We start from the raw sequence: 26,927 nt of genomic DNA, 5'->3' as shown, positions 1-26,927 counted from the left end.
TGATGGAAGACTGTTGCTATCCTCCTCTCTGCATCCAGAAAGCCTGCTTTTCTACTCGCCTGGGACTTGGGGTCAAAGTTCAGGTATTACTTACGCTTTAGAGATGATATTCAGCAGCTCCCAGTGGGAAAAATGACATCTTGTTGCTACGGCTCTTGTTACACAGCAACCAAATCCAGAGGGCGTAGTTGTCCAAACACGCAACCCCTCACCTCAGCCAAAAATAAAAAATTATGAACAAAAGTCAACAAAAAGAACCATAACATAACGGAGCTGATCCAATACAGCAGCATATTACAGCCACTGTATATAGAAAAATATTTGATTCATATGAAGGCTGCTATTTTGGAAAGGTACCTGAAAATGTTATTTTCACTTTAAACATTATCTGTTAAAGTCTTTTTTAAGAAGGTTATGTGCAGCCAAAAGAGAACCATTAGTAAGATCAAGTTATGGAAAAAGTGAAGGATACATTTTTTTTGCAACTTTGACTGCAAATTGTTGTTAAAGGATGCCACAAAACCAGGAATTTTACTCCACAACTATTAGAGGCGTGCGATCCGATACCAATATGGGCTAATATTGCCGATATTGATACAGATACCAATACGGATACCAATACTTTTTATTTCTGTTTGATATATCATCAAACATCTGACCTCTACGTGTTTTGTTTGAATTATTTTTGTTAAAAACCAAGGACAGAATTTAGACAAAGTTTTTATTTAAGAACATGTTCACATGACAAACAGAAACAGTAGAAAAATAAAACCTTTTTTTTTTTTGCGTTTTTCCTAATTATAACTCAAAAAGAAGTGTTTCTATTGCAGTTTTGTGAAACAAATCTATTTCCGCAGGGCTGTAAAACCACCTCATGTTAGGGCAAAAACTTTTTCCCGAAAAACGTGATTTAAAAAAAAAAAAATTCGTAATTGACGGACGTGTTTACTAATTTCAATTTGTGCAGTTCTATGCTTCATGGGAACGCAGTTAGCGTTCTGAGCCCAGGGGTTCTTATTCTCCTGAATCCAGCCCTGTATGTGAGTCATGAGGCAAAAAGCGTACAAACGCTTTCAGAAAATGTAATCAGGTGGGTCTTGCTTCCTTGAACCACAACTCCCCCCAACCCCCTCCTCCTCCTCTTGCGTGCAGAGGCAGCACAAGCTGGGTTTCCCCCATTCATGAAGGCAACACTGACTCATTCTGCCAGCGCTGGTGGTCATTCAGCCACCTGCCAGAGCGTTTTACAACTCTCAAGTTGCCTCCTATGTTCCTAAAATAACCAAGCAACATCGTGGCACTCCCCCCCCCCCTCCACCCCAAATCCTCCAACTCCCACCTCCCTCCACCCAAACACCCCTTCCCCTAACTCCTCCCCACCCTCAGCCACATGGCTCCCCGTTATGTACATAAATCAGGCGCCCGCCGCCGCCGCTGTGAGGGGCTGTGCAGGCAGACAGGAGAGGCGCACATGCACACCGCACCGCCGCGACTCGTCGCTGCCACTGCAGCCGGAGTGCAGCGGAGCAGACCGGGAGGCGGAATGGCCTGAGCTCGGCTCGACTCGGATCGCCTTGACGGGGCGAGATGCTGCTCCTCTAACCGGCCGCCTGTCCGTAGCGCGTCCGCCCGTCTGGCCGGCCGCATTGCTGCAGTGCTGCTTTTTTTTTTTGCCTTCTTTTTTTCCCCTCTCTCTCTCTCTCTCTCTCTCTCTCTTCCAGGTGTTGTGTGTGCGCGTGAGCGTGCACGCGCGCGAGCGCGTCCGTCGTATAGCCTGGTGGTAATTCTTGTACCGAGTCGGAGGAGTGGGTGGAGGGGGGGCTGGGGGGAGCAGAAGAAAACAGGAGTCTGATGTCACATGTGCTTCATCGGAGGAGACGGGGCATCTGCGAGCCGGATTCTGTGGAGGATGCTGCGGCAAGTGATACACAGAGGGCTCAGGGCTTCCTTCTACTGGCTCGGCTTGTTCGTCAGCAGGCACCCCGTCTTCTTCCTCACCGTCCCCGCGGTGCTCACCATCATCTTTGGCTCCACCGTGCTCAGCCGCTTCAAGCCCGAGCGGGACCTGGAGGTGCTGGTCGCCCCGACTCACAGCCTGGCCAAGATCGAGCGCAGCCTCGCCAACAGCCTGTTCTCCATCGACCAGTCCAAGCACAAGCTGTACTCGGATCTGCACACGCCCGGCAGATACGGCCGGCTCATCCTGCTGGCCAGGTCCGGCGGCAACATCCTGGAGCTGGCCGACCAGGTCCTGCAGGTCCACCGGCAGGTGCTGGAGCTGCGCGTCACCTACAAGGGCTTCAACTACACGTTCGCGCACCTGTGCGTGCTAAGCCACCGGGACCGGCGCTGCCTCCTGGATGACATCGTCACCGTGTTCCAGGACATCCAGCAGGCTGTGCTGTCCAACAGCAGCTTCCACAAGGTGCCGCTCAGCTACCCCAACACCACTCTAAAGGTGAGCGCTTGTTGCCGGCCGGGGCCGCGTGCATGCCGCCGTGTTGCAGGCTGGCCCTCTCTGAGCACGCGCGCGCGCGAGCGCGTTATAATTTCTGAATGAAACGGAATGTGGCGCGCGTGGGGCGCCTTTTGCAGATTGCTGCATTTATCATCGGCGAGGGAAGCCTCTGTGCAGCGCAGAGCAGCCGGCTGGTCGCAGCCTCTGCAGGTGAATTGATTGGTTGCATGTCTCTCCTCTCACACACACACACACACACACACACGCACGCGCACACGCATAGGGATATCCTCGTTTTTCCCCCTCTCTCTCTTTTTGATGCAGTGTCTCCCTCCTGCTTTTCTCCCTCCCTCCCCGCTCTGTGGCTGCACACATGCGGCTGCATCGCTCCACATCGGGCTTACAGGTGAACATCCAGACCGGCTCGTGCTCCTGGTGCCGATGGTCAGATTTGAGGCTTTTCACCCTGAAATTCCTGCACAATATGCAGCTCATCAGGAGTCAGCAGCGCAATGCGAACCCCTCACGGTTTTTGTCTTTCTTTTAATAGTGTAGAATAATTCCGACTATTTTTCAGAAACAACACAAAACGAAATGCTATTTTATGAACCAGTAATTTGTCAGAAACGGAACAGGCTACACCCATGGTTACAGAATTCATATACATCTACATACCAGTATAAGCTTTTATAATATGACGTTTTAAGGCTCATCAAAAAAGAAGCTCATAATTTGAGCTCATCATTCCATAGTTTCACACTGATAACTAAAACACATCTAGTTTTTCTTTATTTTTCTCTTTAGCAGGTTAAAATATTAACAAACCTCGTAAGTTATATTTACTTTATCATAGTTTAAATAATTACTGAATTGTCTAATGATTTATACATTGTGTCCAGTGTTTCATATATACTACATCTTTCGATTTTGAAGTGTTACTTTGAGTGAAAAGCTGATCAGTTAGTTCATGACTTTATTAATAATTCTAATAGGCTTTTGGACTAACTTTAGTTTGTCAATAGTTGTTTTATTTGTATGAGCAATATGACAAATAGCGTATAACCTGTATATAACACACAAGGCTGCATTATTTTAAACAATATTCCAGTAGTTTTTGTAATTTTATTTCTAACATATTCAACGTGAGGCTACCAACTAAGTTTGTTGTCCAGAATTATACCTGAAAATGTTGTTTTATAAACGCTGTCAATTTCCACTCCATTTATACGTAGCTTTATATTACTATAGAAAATATCAATTCAGGAAAAACATATTTAATTGAAGGATTACTTATTATAATCAAACCACTTTTAAACCCAGCAGGTTCTTTTTCTCTTATCTATATTAGTCCATCCATATTCTTTGCAGAGATCAGCAAACATTATACATTTCAAAATACTCTATGTGATAAAAATATTTAAATCGAGAATAAACATTTTAGCTCTTAGGACTGAGCCTGGAGGAACACCATGCTTTACAGTTTCAGTTTGTGACTTTATGTTATTCATTTGTACATACTGTGACCTATTACTAAAGTAACTCATTGACCACTGATGTGTTTATCCCAACAGATTATTCACATGTTTCCATAGAAACATAAAACACTGGCCTAGAGTAGAGGCATCAAGCTCATTTTCATTTGGGGCCACATCAAGATCATGAATAATAAAGGGCCGGCTGTGGCAGAATGCATAATAACACTACAGTGCTTCTAAACAATGTAATCAAATTATACATCCTTTCACACTGAAGTAATTTGGTGTTAAACAAATAAAAACAGATTTGATTTGACTGATAAAATAATATGTGGACATAAATGTTATCTTGAAGTTTGTTTTTTCTGTGGCCCCCTGGAGTCTGGAGCAGGGGTCAGCAACCTTTACACACCGGACAGAAATTTTTGCCTTTGGTCCAGCTGAACAAAATTTGTTTCGCTAAACAAAACAAATGAACATATTTAGCTAAGCTTACTGAAATTACACATTTAATTTTTACGTTCAAACAAACTGGAATGAACACAAATTTTCAATGGAACGTAAAATGTTTTATAGAAAATTACTTCAAAAACCGCTTAGTTTGCTACCAAAAGACAAAAATAGTTACTTTTATAAAAAAGAATTGTCCTTAACTGTTTAGTGTTATTCTTTATGAAAATGCTTTGCATATTTTACATGTAAACAGCTGGCATTTTGTACTACCTTTACATTTTAAAGGTATGTATGTAAAAAATTACTGAGGCTTTATCTTAGTGTTTACAGTCCCATCAAAATGGAGGGGCAGCTTATCAATAATAATAGTAATTCTTTCTTACAATTTACAAGCATCTCATCGAAATAGCATGGAACCTAGTAGTTTTAGAACATTTTTTTTCCTCCAATTTTTGGGGGTAAAATGAGCTGGAAACATTCCCATGTTCCAGACGCATTAATTATTCCAAGCTCTCCCCACACTGAGGTGATGGAGATACTTTTAATTGACTTTTTTTCAATCTAATTCGACTGCACACGCATGACAAGAGTAATTGGATTACTGTAATTAGATGAATTAGATTAAGATAGTACAGTTGTCCATGGTGTGTAGCCTTATAATGACTTCTAGTTTATGTTTTTTTTTTTTTTTTTACATTTAACCCAGATTTGAATCCAGATTGGTCAGATTACATAACATCAGTCATGGTAAAAAATAAAGTACACTGTTATTCTATAATATTGCCATATGGATCTGTTGCATTGATTTAAATTGGGATGCATCTATTACAGTTTTCTGGCCGATCACTGATCTTTAAAAAGTCTGACCTGCCGATTCTGATTTTGGCCAACACTATTTATTTATTTTTTTTGTCTAAAAAGTCAATAAATGAGGTAACAAAGTTTGTCAGTAACATATTTAATGCGCTAGTGCAACACTGTGAAGCTTACTGGAAATGACCTGTTCTGAAAACAGCCATCATGAGAGAGAGAAGGATCCAGCCGAACAAGATGGCTGTTAGTGTTAATTCAGTAAATGGAGGTGTGGCCAACACAGGCTGAACGGCTTCCTTCACTTCCTCTGCTGTCATCGCTAAAACTACAGACAGACTATAATTCTGAAACGGTGCAGAAAATCAAAGTCATCGTTCACAACTTCTCCTTCTGTCCACTGATTGGCCAGATTGAAAATCTACCAGAAAAATCCAGCTCAATGGGAGAAATCCCAGATGGAGAACTGAAGAGAGATGAGAATTGAGTGGAATTGTGCAGAAAGGTGATGGCTGGGCTAGCCATAACACCTTGGCTCAATGCCAAGGTGTTGGGCATTGAGCTAACACCTTGGCATTGTGTTAGCTCAATGCCAAGAAGGAAAACAATTGACTGTCTGTCATAGGACTTTTGACTTCCAAAATGTGGAAGAAGGGAACACTATGAATACTTCCCAGAATCAATGTATTTTTAGGCAGAAACATCATAAAGTCCACAACACAGAATTCATCCATATTCTAATAAGTTTGAAGGATTTTGTAGAACATAGCCTGCTCTTAGAGATCTTAGGAGTTGCTGTTGTATAACCTTTACTGACATTCTCTTTCCTGGTTCACATGGCAAGATTTAAAAAATTGTCTGCCGATTTTCAAAACCCGAGAGACCACACGCCACACAAAGAAAAGAAATCTTAGGTTTGGTCATACACTGTGTGATGCCGAGCCACATGACAGGAACAACACACACACACACACGCATACACACACGCACACACACACACACGCACACACACACACACACACACACACACACACACACACACACACACCCACGCACGCACACACGCACACACACACACACACACACACACGCACACACACACACACACACACACACCCACACGCACACACACACGCACACACACGCACACACGCACACACACACCCCCACACGCACACACACACACACACATTTCACTCAAACATTCAGATGTCAGACAGGAAATCTCGTGAAACCTCTCAAGCAAACAACAGTTCAGAATGGCCGACTGGGAAGAAGTAATGACAGTACTGTGCAAAATATAACAGAGAAAAAAAACAATGGAAAGACGTTTCTAAGATTCAACAGACATTCTGGTGTGCCATGGCAGTTTGTTTTGTCTCCTCTATTTTACATTAGCCTTCGTGTTTCCGCCACCTCGCTTTCTGATCGACTTCACGTCACATTCAACAGGCTCCGCTCTCGTTGGACTTCGTAAAACACTACAAGACAATCCAACACGGTGAATATCCCTGATAATGCAAATCACACAGAAGGAAAACCTCTTAAGATTCTCTTTAGAGCCATCTTGATAATCGGGGCATCATTAAGATCATCAGAAGAAGGAAATGGGGACAAAAGTCGACATTGCAAACTAGGCATTTGGTGTTAAAATAAAGTACTTTCTTTAGCGTCTGTTCAACTTTGTGTCATTTTTTCAGTTCAGTTCAAGTTCTTTCTTTAGCATCAATTCACAACATTTTACAGAAAAGTCAGTTTAATCCAATCATATGTCCATTCCACATAGCTGACATCCAGCACGGTGTTGGATGTGTTGGGTACCTCGTCACTCCTGCTTGCTGCTGTTATTAAATCCGCTCCCTTTGAAGCCTGACATTTTTTTTGTTTGTTTCTACTGAAAAAAGATTCGCCGACCGGCACGTCTTCATTTGCCGTTCTGTAAATTCTATTTGTCTCTCTGTCCTCTGCACTAATGGAAAACTCAGAGCAACTCAGATCACAAAACGCTATTATCTCTAAAATGTCTCAGCCCAAGTGGTGTTTTGCCATTTCAGAACATTCGCGAGCGAGAGAGCCCGAGTACAGTGGGAATTTGATCTTGGTGCCGAGTGTGTGAGATGACAGAAAGTGTTTTCCATTGAAAATTGTTCACACACTGTGTCGTGTGATTTAGTCAGTGTGACTGGGCATTTTCACACAGTGTGTGTGATGGCAGAGGTTGTGAAATCACTGCGACTGCCGAGCGTCATGTTCAGCTTTGAGCTGAAATGTTTGCACAGAAGTTCATATTGCTGCCATGGTATACTTTAACTTTTTTAAAAATTATCATTAAATCAGTGTCAACAGCTAACTCAGAATCAGACTCAAAACTATGAAAAAAATACCAAACTAATTATAATTTAACTTTAACTTTTAACCAAACAAACAAACCCCCCCCCCCCCTCCCCCGCCCTCAAAAAATATTTCTGCATTCTACTAAAACTAAACTTTTGAGAATCAACTAATAACACCAGACAGCAGCTAAAAGAGCTAAAACAAACTGGTATATGATGAAATAATCATGGTAATAAAGCATAAAATGAACCTAAACATTTTTTTCCAAAGAACACACCCAGGTTCTGCTGAAACCACAACATAGAGAGAATAGGTGAATGAATCTGCTGAACCGTGAATAGGCGGCTCCTCTGAAATTTCCAGGTTGTATAATCTGTTCACCTTGGAAAGAGAGAGGATGAGGTGATATTTCAGCTGTGCTGAATTAGATTTATTTAACAAAACTGCAATGAAAACACTTTTTTTGCATCATGAAGAACAACCAGATGCCACTACTGGTGAAAACGATAACTAAGGTGAGAGGTGGGGCTGAGGGGGGTGATGGAACTATCGTGAGAGCGTGCGGCACAATACGGGATATTTACGGGAAAATAGTAATAATGGAGCACGGCGGGAAAGGGGGATAAAAAAGAAGTTCCTGGCCAAAATTAGAGACTTGACAGGTATGTGACTGAATTATGAATACATCTCATGTATCTGCTCCCATGACTTTTATTGACATAAAGCGTTAAATTTATTCACGTGTGATTTTAATTAAATGTGCTATTTAATGGAAATTGTTTTTTTGTTTTTTTACATTGGCAAATGTAAAAACAGAACAATAGAAAGACAACATTTAAAAAAAAAAAACTCAAGTAATTTGTCTGATTTTAAAAGTTTGTTGGTAATCTGTGACGTGCTTTTTCACACCACTGCCGTGAAGCAGAAGTGGTGTTTGTCTCTCTCTCGCTCCCTGGCTGACCCTCATCTCCCTCTTGGCCTCCTGACGCTGAATCAGTCACTCCACACTTCGCCTTGTTCCTGAATCCCGCTTCTCTCTGCCTGCCTGGCTGACAGCCTGTCTGGGCTAATTCGTTTGCCTGACTTCTTACGCCTCATTCCGCTCTTTGATGTCACGACTGGGATTTATTTCTGCACTTGTAATGGAGACGCTTTGTATTAAAAAAAAAAAGAGGGGGGGGGGGGGGGTTCTTTTTGCTGAGCTCAACTTTAGCTCTGCTCCTGAGAGAAAGCGCTTCAAATATGAATCGTTGTTTTGCTGTCTGCTGTACTTTCATTTTGCTTGATCTTTAGAAGCTGGCAGGTAAATTAAAAATACATTAGAGCAGAGCAACAAAGCCATGCTAATAGAAAAATCCTATGGAAGTGGCTAAACAATGCACAATGAAGCTGATAATATGGGCTATGTTATTTGGAATGAAGTGAAATTACTGGGAATGATTTGAATTATTTACAAGTGAAGTAGAAACTGATTAAACTAGATTTTAATATTTAGAATAAAGTGTCTTGAACAAACCAAAAGTAACATTATTTAGTTGATTACACAGTTAGCATGTAAAATAGGCTTAGATAATATTGTGATTTAATAGGATTTATTTAAGTTTAATTTGGACAATAAATTATTTAAATCAATTTGAACTAATGGGCCTTGATTGGACATTAACTTTGTTGGTCAAGCTAAACTGAACTGGACTTAAAAAAACACCTTGCACATTATTTACGTTTTACAACATTCAAGGTTAACTTTAAGAGGAAATCGTTTTTATTCACAGTTGGAAGGCATCCCTGATAATTAGGCTGAATGACCTTGGTTGGGATTTTTCCTCATGGAGTTTGCATGTTTTCTCCTCGGATACTCCGGGTTCCTTAAACCATCCTTTGGTAAAAGTTTGTGACCTGCCTCTTGAACCCCAGGCTTCCAAGCTTATAACAGGAAAAATACATATCAAGGAATACTTTGACTGGTAGTATTTTAAATCAGTTGCAGTGACAGACAAAAATCTTCCCCATTCTCATCTTTATGTCCATTTCCACGAACAAGAACAGAGGGGAGAACGCAGAACTGAAGAAACATTTCTAGCTTATTATTCTGTCCTATTATTCACCGTATCAGAGCCTGAACATGTCAGTTTAATGAAATGTTCAAATATTCACACAAAATTGTTATTTTATTGCTGAGATTTACTTGAAATGAGTTGGAAAATCATTGGCATGTTAATTGAGCATTGTACAATTACACAGTTGAAAGTGAAACTAAAGCTTGCACAGTGTTGCTAATCAACACTGTGCAGAACTATGATAGCATAGTTCTGTATGCTATCACATTGGCATACAGAACTTTGTTAAAAGCAGTAGCTCAGTGTTCATTTCTAGCAGTAGAGACTGCTACCACCCTACTTTCACGGTGAAAGTAGGGTGGTACGGTAGGGTACTGCGTACCCCTAAAAGATTTAGTGGGGGTACGCAGTACCTGCAAGAGAGGGGAGCGGCTGCAGCTCCCCTCTCTTGCAGTAAATGGGTTCACTGTGCAGCCGTGACTGATTAATTTTTCAAGAACAATCTAAAACACTACTTAATCACTTAATAAATAGTTTTTTCTCATTTCATATGGTTTCTGAACTGTTCGTGCTTTGCTAGAGCAGCGGTGCGATACGTCGATCGCGGAAGGTTTTGAGTCGATCTCGGCTTTAGGTGACAAACTGAACGCAGCCAGGAGGCTGAGAGCAGCACGTCCTCCTCTGATTGGCTTAAAACGTTCATAGCTTTATTAAAGAACAACAACAACAAAATCAACAAAACATGTTCAAATTAATGACCCAACAACAACAATAATCATTACAATTTCAACAAGGTGTTGCGCAATTCTGTGCGTTTCGGTTCCATTATCAAAATAACGAGCAGAGCAGGAGTTTAAAATGAACTAATCAACCACCTCTGTGTTCATGAGAGGCTATTAATGATCGTAAAATAAATATCAAGCCAGAAAACCTGATATCGTAACGGACTTGATGTTTTTAACGTAATCTGTGCTCGGCTCCAGGAGCCCAGGTGGTTGCCGCGGCAACGGGTGTGCTTGAATGACAAAGAGAGAGGGAGAGTAAAAAGGTGCGAGTGGTTTAGTGTTGATCACCTGTTAAGGTTGTTTTACCTTTCTTTACCTGACGGGCCACTAAGTTTTACTTGCTCCTTTCCCCATAGGTTGAGCTTTATTTGTTTATTTACATAAGGTATTTTACAAGGCAGTTAAGGTGACAGTAAAGAAGTATTAAGCTAGGTTTAGGACGCATTGAATTAGGAGTGCAGGGTTCGCACCAACAGCGCCATCGCTATTGCGCCTCACACACTATTGTTTATAAATGATAATGCCTGCCTGGTGGTAAGGTGCTTTGACAGTCCAGCAGCAGCTCACTGTGTTCTTGTGTTAAAAATGTTAAAAGTTATAAAAATCCTGATGGAAGAGCAGGTCTCATAATTTGGAAATTATAACTTGAGTCCAACAGGTGAGTGGTTCACATCTCCTCATGCCCAGTTCAACGCGTCCACTATCTAACTACCAACTCAATCTGTCTTTACTGTCACTATTACTGGTGTATAAAAACTGTATTTAAATAAACAAACGATGCTCAGCCTGGTAGGCCACCAAGCTTATGATTCACTGAGGTCCAAGTATCACATCCAAAGTTGTAATTTCAACTAATTTGAAATGTCTGAATTCTCTGCAGGATGGACGTGTGTCCTTCATCGGCCACCAGCTTGGAGGGGTGTCCTTCTCACCCAACAGTCGGGACCAGCAGGTCAAGTTTGCCCGGGCCGTCCAGATCACATACTACCTCCGTAGCATCGGCCCTGTGGTGCAGGACGTCATCGCAGAGCGCTGGGAGAACGAGTTCTGCGCTCTGGTTACCAGACTGTCCACGGCCGAGGCGCCACACCCGACCGACCAGCTCCACATCCAGTCACTCACTTCCTTCAGCCTTTGGCGGGACTTCCACCAGACCGGCATGCTGTCCAAAGGGGAGGTGCTGGTCAGTCTGGTTCTGGTGCTCCTGGCTGCCACCATCTCCAGCTCCATGAGGGACTGCCTGAGGGGGAAGCCTTTCCTCGGCCTCCTGGGCGTGCTGACCATTTGCATCGCCAACGTGACAGCAGCAGGGATCTTCTTCATATCGGATGGGAAGTTCAACTCCACACTGCTGGGAATCCCGTTCTTTGCCATGGGTGAGTGGAAACCTCGGGCTTCCTGAAGCTGGGTTTGGTGTGGCCTTATAGAGGGATCTACGAAGAGACATAGAGAACAGAGACATAAAGCTGGCAGACTGGGGTATTATAAAACTATAAAATTGTCATGAATGCCAAAGCTTTCATGCTAGTAGCAGAACTTTATCAGTAGCTGCGTTTCCATTGACGATACAAATGCACGATTTGACATTTCGAAAATAAATTTGTGATGCAACGAGCAGAGTTTTGCCCAGGAAACTTACTAAGCCTGATGGTAGGGACACTAGGGCGGTCCACCAGCGCCCCTCACGTTTTTGTGTTAGAAAAATGTTAAAAGCTACAGAATTTCAGAGCTGCACAATCAGGCATCATCACAATTTGGAAATACTAGCGTGTGATGGCAACGGACAGCTGCTGGAACGGTCCAATTAGTGCTCATCCCCTAGCGCCCTGTTCAGTGCGTCAACTATAAACTTAGATTAAGCCATTTTTACTGTTACTATTGTATAAAAAACCCTGTTTAAAATAAACAAACAGCGCTTAGTCTGGTGGGCTTTTGGCCCGCCAGGCTAATAATACACTGGTGGAAACCCTGAGTATACAGTTTCTGAGACAAACTTCACTTTGACAAGAAACATTGTCATGTTTTTCATATCACAAGATATATATATATATAAAAAACATTAAATGGAAAATCAAGGAAGTCTTCATGTATGGCAATTATCATTTATTGGGCTAATTGAATCTGCTGTCTTTGTTGCTTTTCCCCTCTGCTTCCGCTTATTATTCTTTCTCGTCGACTCCGTTCTTCTTTAGCCGTACCATGCTTACTTGTCTAACTTGCGTTTCTAAGGTCACGGGATCCCAGGGGCTTTACTACAGCTCTGCTGCAGGCGGGCTGACACAGCTCAAGTTTAAGTAAGATTCAGGAACAGGAGGCTGGATCAGCTCTCCGTGACCTACAGGCACAGGAGGAGGAGGAAGGAGGGTGTGAGAGGTGTGATAAGGTGATGAGAGGCGCTAAAAGGGAATGTCAAGGAGAAAAGAACAGAGAAAGAAATGTGTGTGTGACAACGAGAGGGAGCGATGCTTTGGTACGAGGAGGGGGAGAGAGGAGGATGAAGGATAAGATACACAGTGGGGGGGCAGGAGGGGAGGGGAGAGATAGGACGTGATTACAGAGCTGTGAACAAACATATGCCCCCTTAAAGATTTTCTTTGGTTCTTGCTTAAATGTTTTGTTTTAATATCAGTAGAAAAAAAAAGAAGTGAAGAATACATAACAATAAGGTTTTCACATTTTAGGGAATATTTCCCCAAACCAACCTGAGCTTTACTTGAACCGTAAATGACAATAACCTAACAACCAGGGGTGGAACAAGATCTTGTCACAAGATCACATGATATCATAATATTTCTCGTTGAGGTAAACCTCGTGCGGTGGCTGCAGCTTTGCCTGAAGAAGCTGGAACAGAAGATGTCCCAACTGTACTTGAATCATTTGTTTGGCAGAATTTTATGTTTCCAGTTGGAATTATAAATGCGACAGACAAGACATGAAAAATGTGTAAGTACTCCAAGTTGTTTAGATGCAAAAAGAGGAGGAAAGCGTTGCCATAACAACCGCTAGATGGATGTGTAAGGGTACGTTAAGCTACACGACAATCACAGCCCACTCTGTCAAAAGCAACTGGTAAATGTCGCACAGCAGACCATGCATAGTGAGAGAACTGTCTGAAGAGATGAAAACCAATCAGAAAACGAAAAATCAATTGGTGGCAAAATCTAAAAAAATGCACAAGAAAGGCCTTTTTGTAGCATAATTTTATATTTGAAGTTTTCTTGAAAGTAATATTAAAATCTTGTTTCTTCTTGTGAGTTTTAGACATTGTTGCACCCCAACTAACAGCAAGTGCTGTCTATAATGACTGCAGGCATGGCAGGCTCTGTGTCTCGCCATAGCATCTATAGTGGGTTTGGTTCTGAAGTTGGATAAGGTTACTCTAAAACCTTAATTTAGTCTTCCCCCCCCACAATTCACAGATAGAACTACAATTGTTGAAAAAGATGCAAAAAATTTAACAGACAATCTGCAAGCGGTGGAAGGCTTTTTCACAACGATGTGAGTCTGTCACATTAAGATCAACCAATATTGTTCACTTGGGCTGTAGACCACATCTGGCCTGCTAATATTGGGCAAATATTTAATACCCCGCTAAAAACACTCATAGTTACCTGTCTTAATTATCCAAACATCAAATATACCTTACTGTGCATTCAGACGAACAGTGGAAACCGTTTCTGCACTACCACAGGAGCTAGCGTCTGCTGTGTTCCTGGTCTTCACTCTTGGGGGTTCAGCCAATCAATGAAAGTCAATGAAGCAAAACAAATGCTGCTCCTGGAGTGGCTGCTTGCAAATGTTTCAGATATGCTGCATTTTCTTTTGAATATTTCAAAAGAAAATGGGCAAGTTTTCAGCGAATAAGTCAAAGTTGCATTCCAAAGAAAAATCCACAAATACTTTATTCTTTCCAATGGTTTCTTCATCCCTTTCTTCCTTTTATCCTTCCTTCTTTTCTTCCACCTTACCTTTCATTTTTCTTTCAATCCTTCGTCTCTGCCATGGACTCAATCAAATCAAAACCTTGTTGTTGTCCTTTTGGCACCGACCACTACTGCAGCCTCCCCACTACACAGCTGAATGCACAATGTTTTTGCTGCTGGATACCCTTCATGACTCAACCTCCCTGGCTACTCACAGTTTGGTCAATTTAAATTTGAAAACATTTTGTTTTTTTCCTCAGAATCTTACAGATGTTTGACCAAACACCACGTTCTAAGTCTTTAATCTGGCCTAACATTAGCGTTAGATGTCTATTAACAGAGAAATTATTATTTCCACGGTTGTATTGTGGTGGTAGGTGACAGTCTGAAACAATGAGTCACATTTGAAATACCCGCTGCAAAATGAGGAGTGGTATTTAAATCTGGACAAAGTGTCTTTGGGTAAATTATGACAGTGTACACATCAATACGACAAAATGAAGTTTAAATGTTTTCTTTTTTAGCAAACAGTGTTGGGCACTGTTAGTTAAAAAGTTAATTACGCTAATCATAAATATTTGTTCTTCTGGTACTAAAACACGACATAAACAGTATTTAGCAGAAGCTAATGCTAAAGCACTAACTTCAGTTCAGATTATATCTGCTCATGAGATTACAACTCTGAAGCAAGCACCAACCCACTGAAAACTTTGTAGTATTCATCCGGATTGTGGGAATTGACAGCATTTGTCATGACAAGTAATCACTATGCTTGACTATAAAATCTCAACTGCTCGCACAGTGTGTGTATTCTGTACTGTGTGTACCCAAGTAAATGAATTTTTATAGAATTTATCCGGAAAAATTATTTAGGTTAAGCTCAGTGTGCTAATTGTTTTCAAAGTTATCAAACATGCTAACCCAAAAATTAGCTTTGCTATTTGTGCATTAGCAGATTAGTGGAAGTGTGCCCAGCACTGTTAGTACCAGCAGAGTGTTCCTGGTGTGTGAAGTGGAATGATGGCATTCTGGACATGTCACCTTTCACCCACTGCCTTCTACATAGCAAGACATCCAAGCGTCTTTGATTTTAAATATTGCCATGATATAACATTTTCATTAGAGATGGAACTTTTTTTGTATCTTTGCCCTGACTTTCTGTCAGGACTAGAATGACTGTGAGCTTCAGTCTTCCAGCCTGACTTTTTTCCTGTCAGTTTGCAAGGATCTCTGAGGTCCCTCTGTAGTTAGCTGTGTGTTTTTCTTTCAGATAGACTAAAGTGCAATAGACCTCTAAGGGGAACACCGTGTAACAGCCAATCTCAAACCCATATGAATATTTGAGATAGTTGACAATATCTCAATGTCTTTTTCCGGCAGTGGCACAAAAACTGGATTACAGGCTTATACCAAGAGAACCTCTGCAGTTTAGTTTTTTTCATGCAGTCTCCCTGTACACCTTTACTGTGTCACCTTGTTTCACCTTAGAATCCTTCTGCTGAGTAGCGTCATTGCAGATTCCTCATGCTGAACTACTCTGAGGCAGCAGATGCTGGGAGTTAGCCTGAAGCTACAGGTATCTGGTGACTAAATCCTAACAAGTTACTTTGCGGATGCAGGGCTGCACAACACACACATCCACCTCTTCCTGCACATCCCTGTGATTCATCTGTGTTGCTGGTATACACCATAGACCTAATTATCTTATCGTAATGTAATCTCTTGGCCTCTCACTCTGTCCAGGTGTGTATGATTGCTATGTTTTGACAAAACTAAAACCAAAAGCAAAAATCATATTTACGAACTTTGAAAGACTCTAGTTATATTTGTTAAATTATTAAGTGGTTTAGTGGTGTGCTTCAGATCATTGTCATGCTGCCTGGCTTCAGTAATTCTGAAAATTAGAATATTACATGAGTACTTCTGAAAAGTATCTTCCTTTCTATGTACACCATACTTGGTTGGGAATCATTTTGCGTGAATTCCTGCATCGGTGCGGCGTGGCATGGAGGAGGTCAGCCTGTGGTTCTGGTGAGGGATAATCTAAGCCCAGGCTGATGGCTGCATTGTTGGTTTTGGTGTCTCTCATCTTTGTCTTCACAATACTTTGTTGTAGTACCAGGTGTTACAAGAAAGCGATTTGATTGACTGCGAACCGCATTTGTAGACTGTAGTTACCGATCACTTGCATCTCATTTCGCAGCCTGTCTGTGCAGCTGGTCTCCTCTTTCCTTCACTCTGCACAAATGCGCAGCAACAAATCCTAAGCGATGTGGAACTATAACGCACTAAGTGAATGGGGAAGTTTGCGTGTTGCGGCGGAAAATTGAAGCACGTGGAGTGAAGCAGGTCAAAATGCATCAACACGACGAATCTACTATGGCATCAAAACAATGCCATACTTGACGGAGTTTGGCTACATAGAGGCTCACTGCAGTAAAAGACATATGGAGGATCAGATAGCAGGTAAAGCAGCGCACAGCTACAAACACTCACCCGGATTAGCATGACGGTCAGAAAGCTAAACAAATAACCCGCAAAATTATTTAAGTCTTCGAGCTGCGATGTAAGACGCTGGTTCTGCTCTCGCTGTTGAACCGCCGCTACGCGCTACAGGTAGTAATATTTCACAGACGGAGCGCCGCTTCTGCTCCACCTGGTAGTGACTCTCACACCTAACCTCTGTTTAAATCTGCAGCATCTAACCTAGAAAAAATACATTTTACATACATCTTAAAACTTTCGCTGTCCTAACATGAGACAGATAATCTCTGAAAAAATAATCGATCTCCTCCCTGTTCTGCATAATTACTCCACTCAGTCAGAAACAACCAATCAGAACTAGCAGTAATCAGCTAGCCGCCATGCTATCAGGAAGATTTCATTCAGTAACTCAGGATTGTTTATTGTAATGGAACCTGTATTTGCCTTTGAATGTTAAGTTTTATACTTGAATTTCTTTGGTAATGTTGAGAGGTTTTATTTTGACTCTTTGCATTATTTAGCCTCTTCAGAGCCTTCATATGTTATCAGTCTGTTAAAGATAGTATTACTGATAGCAGTACAATTTGCACAATGCCTGTTTTTTTCTTGGAAAAAGTTATTAAAAACAATTTTTTGTCTAAATTAAGGTGAATTTATGGTTCCTTTTTCCACATAATGTAACCGGTAGTGCTTATGATTAAAAAAATAATAATTATGTGATTGGTATCAGTGATCGGTCCTCATGGGTGATCGGAATCGGTGTCGGCAGGAAAAAACCTGATCGGCTCATCTCTACTATCTAGTGTTATGTGTCTTGACTGTTTATAGAAGCTCTAGGCAGAGCTGCGCTATTAATGTCATTGAACTGCTTAATGTGCAATCACAATTAATTTAATCTAATCCAGTGTTTTTCAACCACTGTGCTGCGGCACTGGGCTGCACAGTGGCGCAGTTGGTAGAGCTGTTGCCTTGCAGCAAGAAGGTTCTGGGTTCGATTCCCGGCCCCGATCTTTCTGCATGGAGTTTGCATGTTCTCCCTGTGCATGCGTGGGTTCTCTCCGGGTACTCCGGTTTCCTCCCACAGTCCAAAAACATGACTGTCAGGTTAATTGGCCTCTCCAAATTACCCCTAGGTGTGAGTGTGTGTGTGCATGGTTGTTTGTCCTGTGTGTCTCTGTGTTGCGCTGCGGCAGACTGGCGACCTGTCCAGGGTGACCCCGCCTCTCGCCCGGAACGTTAGCTGGAGATAGGCACCAGCAACCCTCCCGACCCCACTGAGGGACAAGGGTGCAGGAAAATGGATGGATGGATGGATGGATGGTGCTGCGGCACACTAGTATACCGTGAGTGATCGTCAGGTGTGCCGTGGAAACTATCCAATTTCACCAACCGTATTTTCCGGACTATTAGCTGCTACTTCTTTCCTACACTTTGAACATGCGGCTTTTATGTGAATTTTTCTTCAACCACCAAGGGGGCTCTTTAGCAGGAAGTGAATCATTGGAAGTCAAAATTGTAAATCAAAGAAGAACGTGCTAATTTTCATTTAGAACAACCACATGCTAGCAGCAGGCACGACGGAGAAATGTTTTCAAACTCATATAATGCAGCTTCTAAGCTGAGGAGTATTGATCTGGCACTACAGGAGGGAAAAACAGCCGCTGCACGTAAACTCGGCGTGAACAAACCAGATTTTGAGACGGAGAACTGCGTCCTTAATATATCCAGCAGTTATTAGGACGCAGCCCTCTGCTGCCCTCTGCTGGGTCCTTATGGGAAACCGAGAGCGGCAGAGATACCAGCGGCCTGTTGCCCGGTGTGGCTGATATATGTAAGTTTCCAGGGGGGGTTCAAAAAATTTGAAGGTACGGTTTATAGTATGGTGGGTTCACAGTCCGGAAAATACAGTAATTGGTCTTAAAAGATTTTTTGAAAACGAATTAATTATCTGCAAATAACGCCATCTTTGAGTGTCTTTGCTGTAGTAGTGACTAGCGGCGTAATCATGTAATTTTATTATCACTAGATGGCAGTAGGTACAGAGCATTTTACATTAAAACAAGAGAATTAGTGATGCATGAATGTTACTACATTCATTCATCACACACGACAGTGTTGTGATACTGTTCAGGTGTATTTTTGAAGTGGACATGTTAAGTGCAATTTGAAATAAGAAATGTAAAATTGATCAAAAATACATTTTTGTGTTTACTTGATTCCTATTCAAGACACTTTAATAAGAATGACTATCTATGTAATATAGGCGGCTACAGAGTATCTTTGTTTACATTTTTGGTTGGTGGTGTGCCTTGTAATTTTTTCAATTAAAACAATGTACCTTGGCTCAAAAAGGTTGAAAAACACTGACTAATCTTACCTAAATTTATTCTTTGTTTACATATTCTAAACCTAATCTTGTACAAATAAATATCCTCAAACTATCTACAAAAGGAAACCATTAAATTGTTTTTGAGATATTAATTAGAAATGTTCATAGACAGTAAAAACAAAAAAAAAATCTGATCTTACAAATATGGAACATATGAAGAACAAACCAAGTGGATTTTGCTGCAGTGTGACGGAGCCAGACTGATGAGCCAAGTAGTAAAAGTGAGCCGTCTGCCTCCTGCAGCTCTGTGCAGCTCATTAAACGTACAGCTGTGTCATGTGTTCATCAAAGCCTACTTACATCCCAGTCAAACTAATCCATTATTCCCTCTCAACAATCCAACTAATGACGTGTGGCCTCTGAATCATGTCGGGGAAGCAGAGCGGCTCTGTCCGGCGACGGCACCACCGCCGTTTTCTGGACCTCTGTTTCATAAAGAGTTCCTTTTTATTCCTCCCTGGTGCCTGTCCGCTGTGTTGCCTGCCAGTTGGCCAATTACTGCTGAGCTGAGCTTGTCACTTCCTTCTCTCTCTGGATATGTGACGGCTGTTAGAAGTGTAAAAACAGTTGGGGACCAGAGTACAGGAAAGACAGCAGAGCAGGTTCTTCAAACGAGTTCACTGCATACACAGCGTTGACTTGTTTTGAATGTAGGAGCAACTAAATCCCTGATTTTACTCAAAGCCCTGGAGGTCCATTTTTCACACAGACTTGTTTGTGGGTTAGTCAGTCATCGGAAAGTCAGTAGAACTTGTTAAAATGCTAGAAATGCTAAAATATTGAGATAAAAAGTTTTCCACTCGTTAAAATATAGTAAATGCAACAATTTTCCCATTTTTATGAGTGTATTAGTCTTTGTGTTCATCACAGAAACCGAATGTTCATTTTGCACAATAAACATTTAATTGAAACTGAGGTAACTTTTATAAAAATATGTTTTTTATATATATTTCTTAAAACTGTCAACAGCAGGAGAAGGAGAGAGAGAAATCCTACAAACGCTAAAACCTCAAACTTTTTTTATATTTGTGAGGGAGGAAGTTGCGCTCAGTGTCTTCTTCAAAGGTTTTTGTGTTGTTTCCTTCAGTAATTATTGGTACAGCACCACCACAGGTAATGGTCGGGTGCAGGTTTTTTTAAAGGGTTTGACTCGTGTGAAATTAAACCGCACCGGCTGAAAATGGAGCAAATGCTGCAACTTTGGTTCCCAATCCCAACCGAGTCTATGCAAAGTTCTGAATTTGGAAATAAAGTAAAAAGTAAAAACATGTCAGACAAAAGGACGAGAACAAAAAGGAACATGTCATTTGATATGTGGTTTTTGGTTCCAGGCAGGGATGTTTTCATGAATTCTCCTCCTCGTGTTTCCTCTCAGATAGGTGTTACCCTGTGATGTGGCTGTCAGTGTTGCTGTGTGATATACGAGCTTTCTCATGTTTTTCCACTCTCAGCTGCGATGCTGGAACTGACTGAAATTCCTTCGTACGGTGACAGTCAACAACAGCGGCCGTCTTTACTGACGCCGAAGAGCCCGTTGGGGATTCCGGCCGGTTGCTATAGGTTACGTCGGGTGGCTGGTGATCGATTGGCGGATGTTGTGGCCATTAGTGGTCACCTGCTGATGGTTGGATGACAACTTCTGGGTCATTATCATCACTTACACAGAGGAAGCATCAAGTGGTCTTCACTGCATTGAGTGGTGCTCTTTGATGATGCGGTCCTTAAAGGGCAAGTTGACTATTTCTTGAACAGCAAGCCATTTGGAGCCTTTACTAAGCACTCCCTTTAGATCATGTTGCTATGGGCAACAAAAGGTTGTATTTTGTCATGTGAACTAGATTTGTCCATCTTGTTTTCCGTTTCATGGTTTTGTGAAACAAGAAATATTAAGCTAACTTCTGAATGCCTCATAGAACCAGTGTTAAATACTCATGTCTGCTTCTCTAATTGGTGTCGGGGAAATGTGAACATTATTGTATGTGGAGTATAAAAATAAAAAATAAATGGTTCCTTGCTGCAGAATGTAATTGCACTGACAGCAAGAGAAAGTCGCAGGTAAATGCAAACAATGAGGAGAGTGTCTCAGATTATAATTAGAACATCTCTTTGAGTTTGCAATGTAACAGGGCTTAAAGGTAAATCCAGGAGAACACAATCTTTTCTTAGATCGTTTTTCAAAAGCACCGTTAGATTGTCAGGATTTATTTCAACTTCATTTTTACCCTTTTGATATTACAATGATAAAAGTGACTTTTTGTAGTCACATGCTACTTATAAAGTGTTAGAATTTGACAATTTGACAATTAGTTGGGTTGCATGTAGTTAAGGGCCAGTTTCCAGGATAAGTGTATTAAAAACTTGGGCATTCTGGGTAAATATAACCAAAACAAACACCCATGTTGAGTTTTTTTTTTTTTACCAAAGATAAAACCCTTATGTTTTTACACAAGATGGAATGACAAAGTTCCAAGGAACTGGGTCTGGAAAAGCCTCAAAATTTGACAAAAACAATGCAGAATCCTTCGCTGGTGTAATTTGCACGGCCTCTTCGTCGGCCATTTTGAATCACGGTCAGACAACTGTTTGAAGTATTTTGTTGCAAGCACTCTACCTGAGGAAGTTTGAGTGGAACCTGGGCTGACCATGTGTCAGCAAGCTCTTATCATTGAAACAAATGAAACGTCTCTAACAAGTAAAACATGATAAATGTGTGTGTGTGCAGTTTTCCACACAAAGACGCCTTCTGGAGCGGAGCTGTACCTCCTCCTCATTATGTAAAAGGTATTGATGTTCACATTACTGTCAGAGCGCCGAGGTTTAGAAGATAGCTGACCCAGATGCACTCTCATAAATGTAATCAGCCGCAGTCAATGTGTCTTGTCATGACCAAACAGGCAGGTGGCTGATGGATTTATGTAAACGTGAACATAAACGTGTCAGACATAGCAGAAAAATAACGTGAGAAAACCGCCTGATTGGATTCAGGACATGCTCATGAAACAGATGAGGTCTTCCCTAAGCTAATGCTGTGAATGCTAACAGCTTCGAATTAAGAGAATGACATTAGTTGTGACTTAGCAGGTAAACAGATTTCCCAACGTAAAGAAAATGTGACTGGATTTGAATCCAATTCAATACAGTTTATGTAGTGCCAATTCACAGTAAATTTCATCTTGAGGACTTCAGGAAGCCATTATTAGCTCCATGCATTTCCACTGCCTGTACAAGGACTGAAAGTACTTTAACTATGTTTGATTTTAAAGGGAAGTCGATTTATGTGAAATCGACTTCTTTAAGTTTTACGTCAAATGATAAAGTTACCAATCAAAATCATACCTGGAGTGTTGCCTTGATTCTTTCCTGTATGTTTGAGAAATCTTTGAGTCTCCCGTGGCAACCAGCTGTGCTTTGCTCCATTGCACTTTTGGTCCAGAAAAATTCAGTGAACAAGCGATTATCTGAGAGCGTAGCGTTTTGACCCCAAAAGACTGTGTGGCTGAAAGATTTTCATCACATAACACTGTGTGTACGTTTTCTATCCAATTTAAATATTTCTCTCTAAGGATCATGAATGCAAACAATGATAATTAGTAATAGGAGGTTGAATTATCTGATCTCGTCCTGTTGGAGGAGAATAGCTATTTATGCGAGTGTTTGATTATTGACCTGGACGAGAGCCACTTCGGCTGATGAGTCAACGAGCAGATGTTTGGTGGGGTGTGTGTAGGGGGGGAAAGGTAATTTATTTATAATGGGGGATTCAGTAGGAAGTAGACTCTCCAAAGGACCCCTCTAAATATGACATCAACAAGACGTTAGGATTTGGACTTTTAATGCTCTGGTAGAGAAATAACAAAGATCTGCCTTTGCATTGGTTCTATTTGTGTTGTTTATCTTTACACAGTGAATCATCTGTCACTGTTTGGTTCTGTTCTCTCTGTCCTCTATGCTCACACCAACCAACTTCATGCTCTCTTTCACCACGTAATTCTACTTTATTGGTCTTCCCATCAGCTTCCTGCCTATTGACGAAAAAACACAATTTTGCAATTGCGGCGTCTCCATTAAATAAGAATTCCAATATGAGTCGCACATGAAAACGTCCGTTTATGCAATGAATTATTAAAAGTCATGGCAACAAAGGATGTAAACAGCTACGTTAGATATATTTATAAATTAGCCAATCAGAGGAGACGTCTGCGTCTTATTCAGCGACAAACTCCGCCTACTTCAGAGCGGCTACATGTGCTGCGTTTTGGGGAAATTGTAGTCAGCGATTTTACAGAAGAGCTATGGATTCAAAATGTTCAAATTACCTACACATTTTTATGAACCAGCCTTCTTGGACAATGTGCAGCCTTAGAGCGCTCACAGTGAGCGCTCTAAAGCTGCACATTGTCCAAGAAGGCCAGTACTAACGGCACATTGTTGCTGTATGCAAACAAGCATAACTCATGTGATTTGAAAAGTATTTCTGTTGAAGTACTGCGACATGCACACATTTCAATATGGTCGAAACTCATACACATACAAAAAACATGTCTTTTTAAAATTAACGCATTTCCATTACATAACTTGTCCTCTATGTGGTCCCTGCCCTCATTGCAGATCACCATGTCATCTGCAAACATCGTAGCTCATGGAGACTATTGTCTCCATGGACAGACTTCATCTGTCATCCTGTCCATCAACAAAGCAAACCAGAAACGGGCTCAGAGTGATCCTTGATGCAGTCCCATTTCCACCTTCAACTCCTCTGTCACTCCTACAGCACACCTCACTGCCGTCTTACACATTTCCTGCTCCACTCTAACATCGTCCTCATCCAGTACCACATCTCATTTGGCCACCATTAAGCAGTGTAAAACCTAGCTCTGTCTTTGAGGACGCAACTCCTCCTTTGAGCTGCAGTTTCCAAGTTTCTCAGCTTCCGCTTTACAGCAGCCCTCTCCTGTGACTCCCCCACTCAGCTCCTTCAGACTAGCCAGCAGCAATTAGCAAACACCTGGTGGAACTGAACACCTGCTACGTATAGGAGCTACTTCTCTGTGCAACTCTGGTAAAAATGTTATTAAGGGGTTAATAGAGGAGCCATGTTATAGGGACTTCCTGATGGCAGAGTTTTTTAACGAGCAGGAGTTTTTAAAGAGACAGAAGCCCAAATTCAAGATGTTAAATTACAAAGTCATATTTATAGCAACTGAAGGTAACATAGTTACTTGATTACAGTGACAATACTGCCCCTTAAAGGAAGATTTGAATCAGGTGATTCCTTTTCAGGGAAAAGGAATCACGCCCCCCACCCAAAAAAAAACATGACTTATAAATCCAGCAGCTAACAAATCAGATACTAAGTTAGTAGTAATAGTTTATAACTAGGTTTTACATTAATTACAAATTAGCTCGTTCAATAATTCAATAATTATATGTTGTGTAACAAGACATCAAGTCATTCTTTAAAATGACATTCAATATTCTGTTAGCATAAACCAAAGATGACCTCAGGCATCATGGGCACTTCAATATCAACGCTGCAAGCATTAGCATTTCAAAAGATGTCCAGAACACCATAGAAATAAATAAGTGGATAAATGGGAGTCAAGTCAAATTGATAAGGACCCTTCAAATATTAACCAAAAAAAATCAGTAGTTTCATTACAGGATCTTGAATAGTTTTATTCATAACCAGGGGTGAAAGTAGGGAGGTACGGCAGGGTACTGCGTACCCCTAAAAGATTTAGCGGGGGTACGCAGTACCTGCAAGAGAGGGGAGCGGCTGTCTGCTGTAAAAAATCAATGGGTTCACTGTGCAGCTGTGACTAATTAGTTTTTCAAGAACAATCTAAAACACGACAATCAGTTAATAAATAATTTTTTTCCCATTTTATATTGTTTCTGAACTGTTCGTGCTTTGCTAGAGCAGCGGTCTTATATGTCGATTGCGGAAAGTTTTGAGTCGATCTCGGCATTAAGTGACAAACTGAACGCAGCCAGGAGGCTGAGAGCAGCACGTCCTCTGACTGGCTTAAAACGTCCGTAACTCTATTAAAGAACAACAACAGAAAAATCAACAAAACGTGTTCAAATTAATGACCCAACAACAACAATAATCTCAGTAATTATTGTTTCAACAAGGTGTTGCGCAATTCTGTGCGTTTCGGTTCCATTACCAAAATAACGAGCAGAGCAGGAGTTTAAAATGAACTAATCGACCTCTGCTGTGTTGTTCGCAAAATAAATATCAAGCCTGCAAACCTGATATCGTAACGGACTGAATATTATATTTTTAACGTAATCTCTGGAGGTTGTTATGGCAGGAGGCCATAACAACCTCCTGCTGTTGTTATGGCAGGAGGTTTCCATAACAACGGGTATGCTTAAATTACAGAAACAGACAGAAAGTAAAAAGGTGCGAGTGGTTTAGAGTTGATCATCTGTTCGGGTTGTTTTACCTTTGCTGTGGCTCATCACAGCCGCTGTAGTTTCAGAACATTCAATAAACATGTTCAAATTAATGACCCAACGAACAATCTCAGTGATTATTGTTTCAACAAGGTGTTGCTCAATTCTGTGCGTTTCGGTTCCATTACCAAAATAACAGCAGAGCAGGAGATTAAAATGAACCAATCAACCACCTCTGTGTTCATGAGAGGCTAATGATGCAAAATAAATATCAAGCCTGCAAATCTAATATCGTAACGGACTGAATGTCGGGTCGGCTTGTGAAGCGCAGGAGGTTGCCATGGCGACGGGTGTGCTTAAATGACAAAGAGAGATGGAGAGTAAAAAGGTGCGAGTGGTTTAGTGTTGATCATCTGTTCAGGTTGTTTTACCTTTGTTGTGGCTCATCACAGCCGCTGTAGTTTCTGAACGTTCAATAAACGACAAACTTGGACTAATTACCTCGTTCTTTGTGAGTATACGTCATTTACAACAAACATCAAACACGGTAAATATGTTTCATTAAGTATCTAACAAACAAATGGCTTCTACCGCGATAATTATGTGAAATTAAATTAATTGTCTAATATAAAAAAATAGTTTGGTGCTGTTGGGCTCAGAGTCTGAGAGGCTTTTCCTTTATCAAACAATTCTTTTGCCTCTTATTTAGTGGAAATATTGATGTTGATGATGCTTTCTCCAAAATAATAACCTTTTTCAACCTTTATAGCTCCACTGTTGAAAATGAAAAGCTAACATTCATAAATGAAATCCAGTCCAACATCTGGTTTGAGGTGATTCCTCTGGAACCTGTTGGAGGAAAAATATCCCAACTTCAGAAGATTAGCTTTAACCTAACAGAGCTCTGTGGTTCCTCCTATCAGTATGAGATTCAGGGTGAGGAGGCGCCATGTTAGGAAGAGAAGTGGAAGCTGCAGGATCTTCAGAACAAATGGGTCATGATACTAGGCTACTTATAATCAATATAACCAGTTTAAAAGCTAAAATGAATGGTTATATATGGTTATATACTAGACATGGAAAACCGAGATGCCCTCCATGCCATGATGTTCAGAATTTAGGTCTCATGGCATCTCAAGGTGTCAACATTGAAGCCAGTGGGCTGAGAGAAATACAGCTTTATTTTGTAGCAGTTCAAGAGCTACCAGCTTTTCGCAAAAAAAATTAATCAGCACAGAAACTCCAAAGAACATACATACTACTTTAGGCCTTTGTGGAAAATCTTTTAGGTGTTATGTTTTAATGAGGGGTAGATACACTTTTGGGTTTTGCCCATGGCCATCTGTTTATATCTATT

General features: G+C 41.2%; 1 protein-coding gene across 1 annotated transcript in view; it reads left to right on the top strand.

The window, feature by feature from the left end:
- The first annotated feature begins 1,828 nt into the window (after nt 1–1,828).
- The window catches only part of ptchd4 (patched domain containing 4), a 44,541-nt gene continuing 19,442 nt past the window's right edge, over nt 1,829–26,927 (top strand). Inside the window, exons 1-2 of the mRNA XM_008398570.3 lie at nt 1,829–2,458; nt 11,253–11,748. Coding sequence (XP_008396792.2) covers nt 1,859–2,458; nt 11,253–11,748 — 1,096 coding nt within the window. The 5' untranslated portion in view covers nt 1,829–1,858. The remainder of the gene's footprint in view (nt 2,459–11,252; nt 11,749–26,927) is intronic.

The sequence above is a fragment of the Poecilia reticulata genome, chromosome 21 (assembly GCF_904066995.2).
Source record: "Poecilia reticulata chromosome 21, P_reticulata-male-v2, whole genome shotgun sequence".
Classification (NCBI taxonomy): domain Eukaryota; kingdom Metazoa; phylum Chordata; class Actinopteri; order Cyprinodontiformes; family Poeciliidae; genus Poecilia; species Poecilia reticulata.
This window is presented reverse-complemented; position numbering and strand designations above follow the sequence as displayed.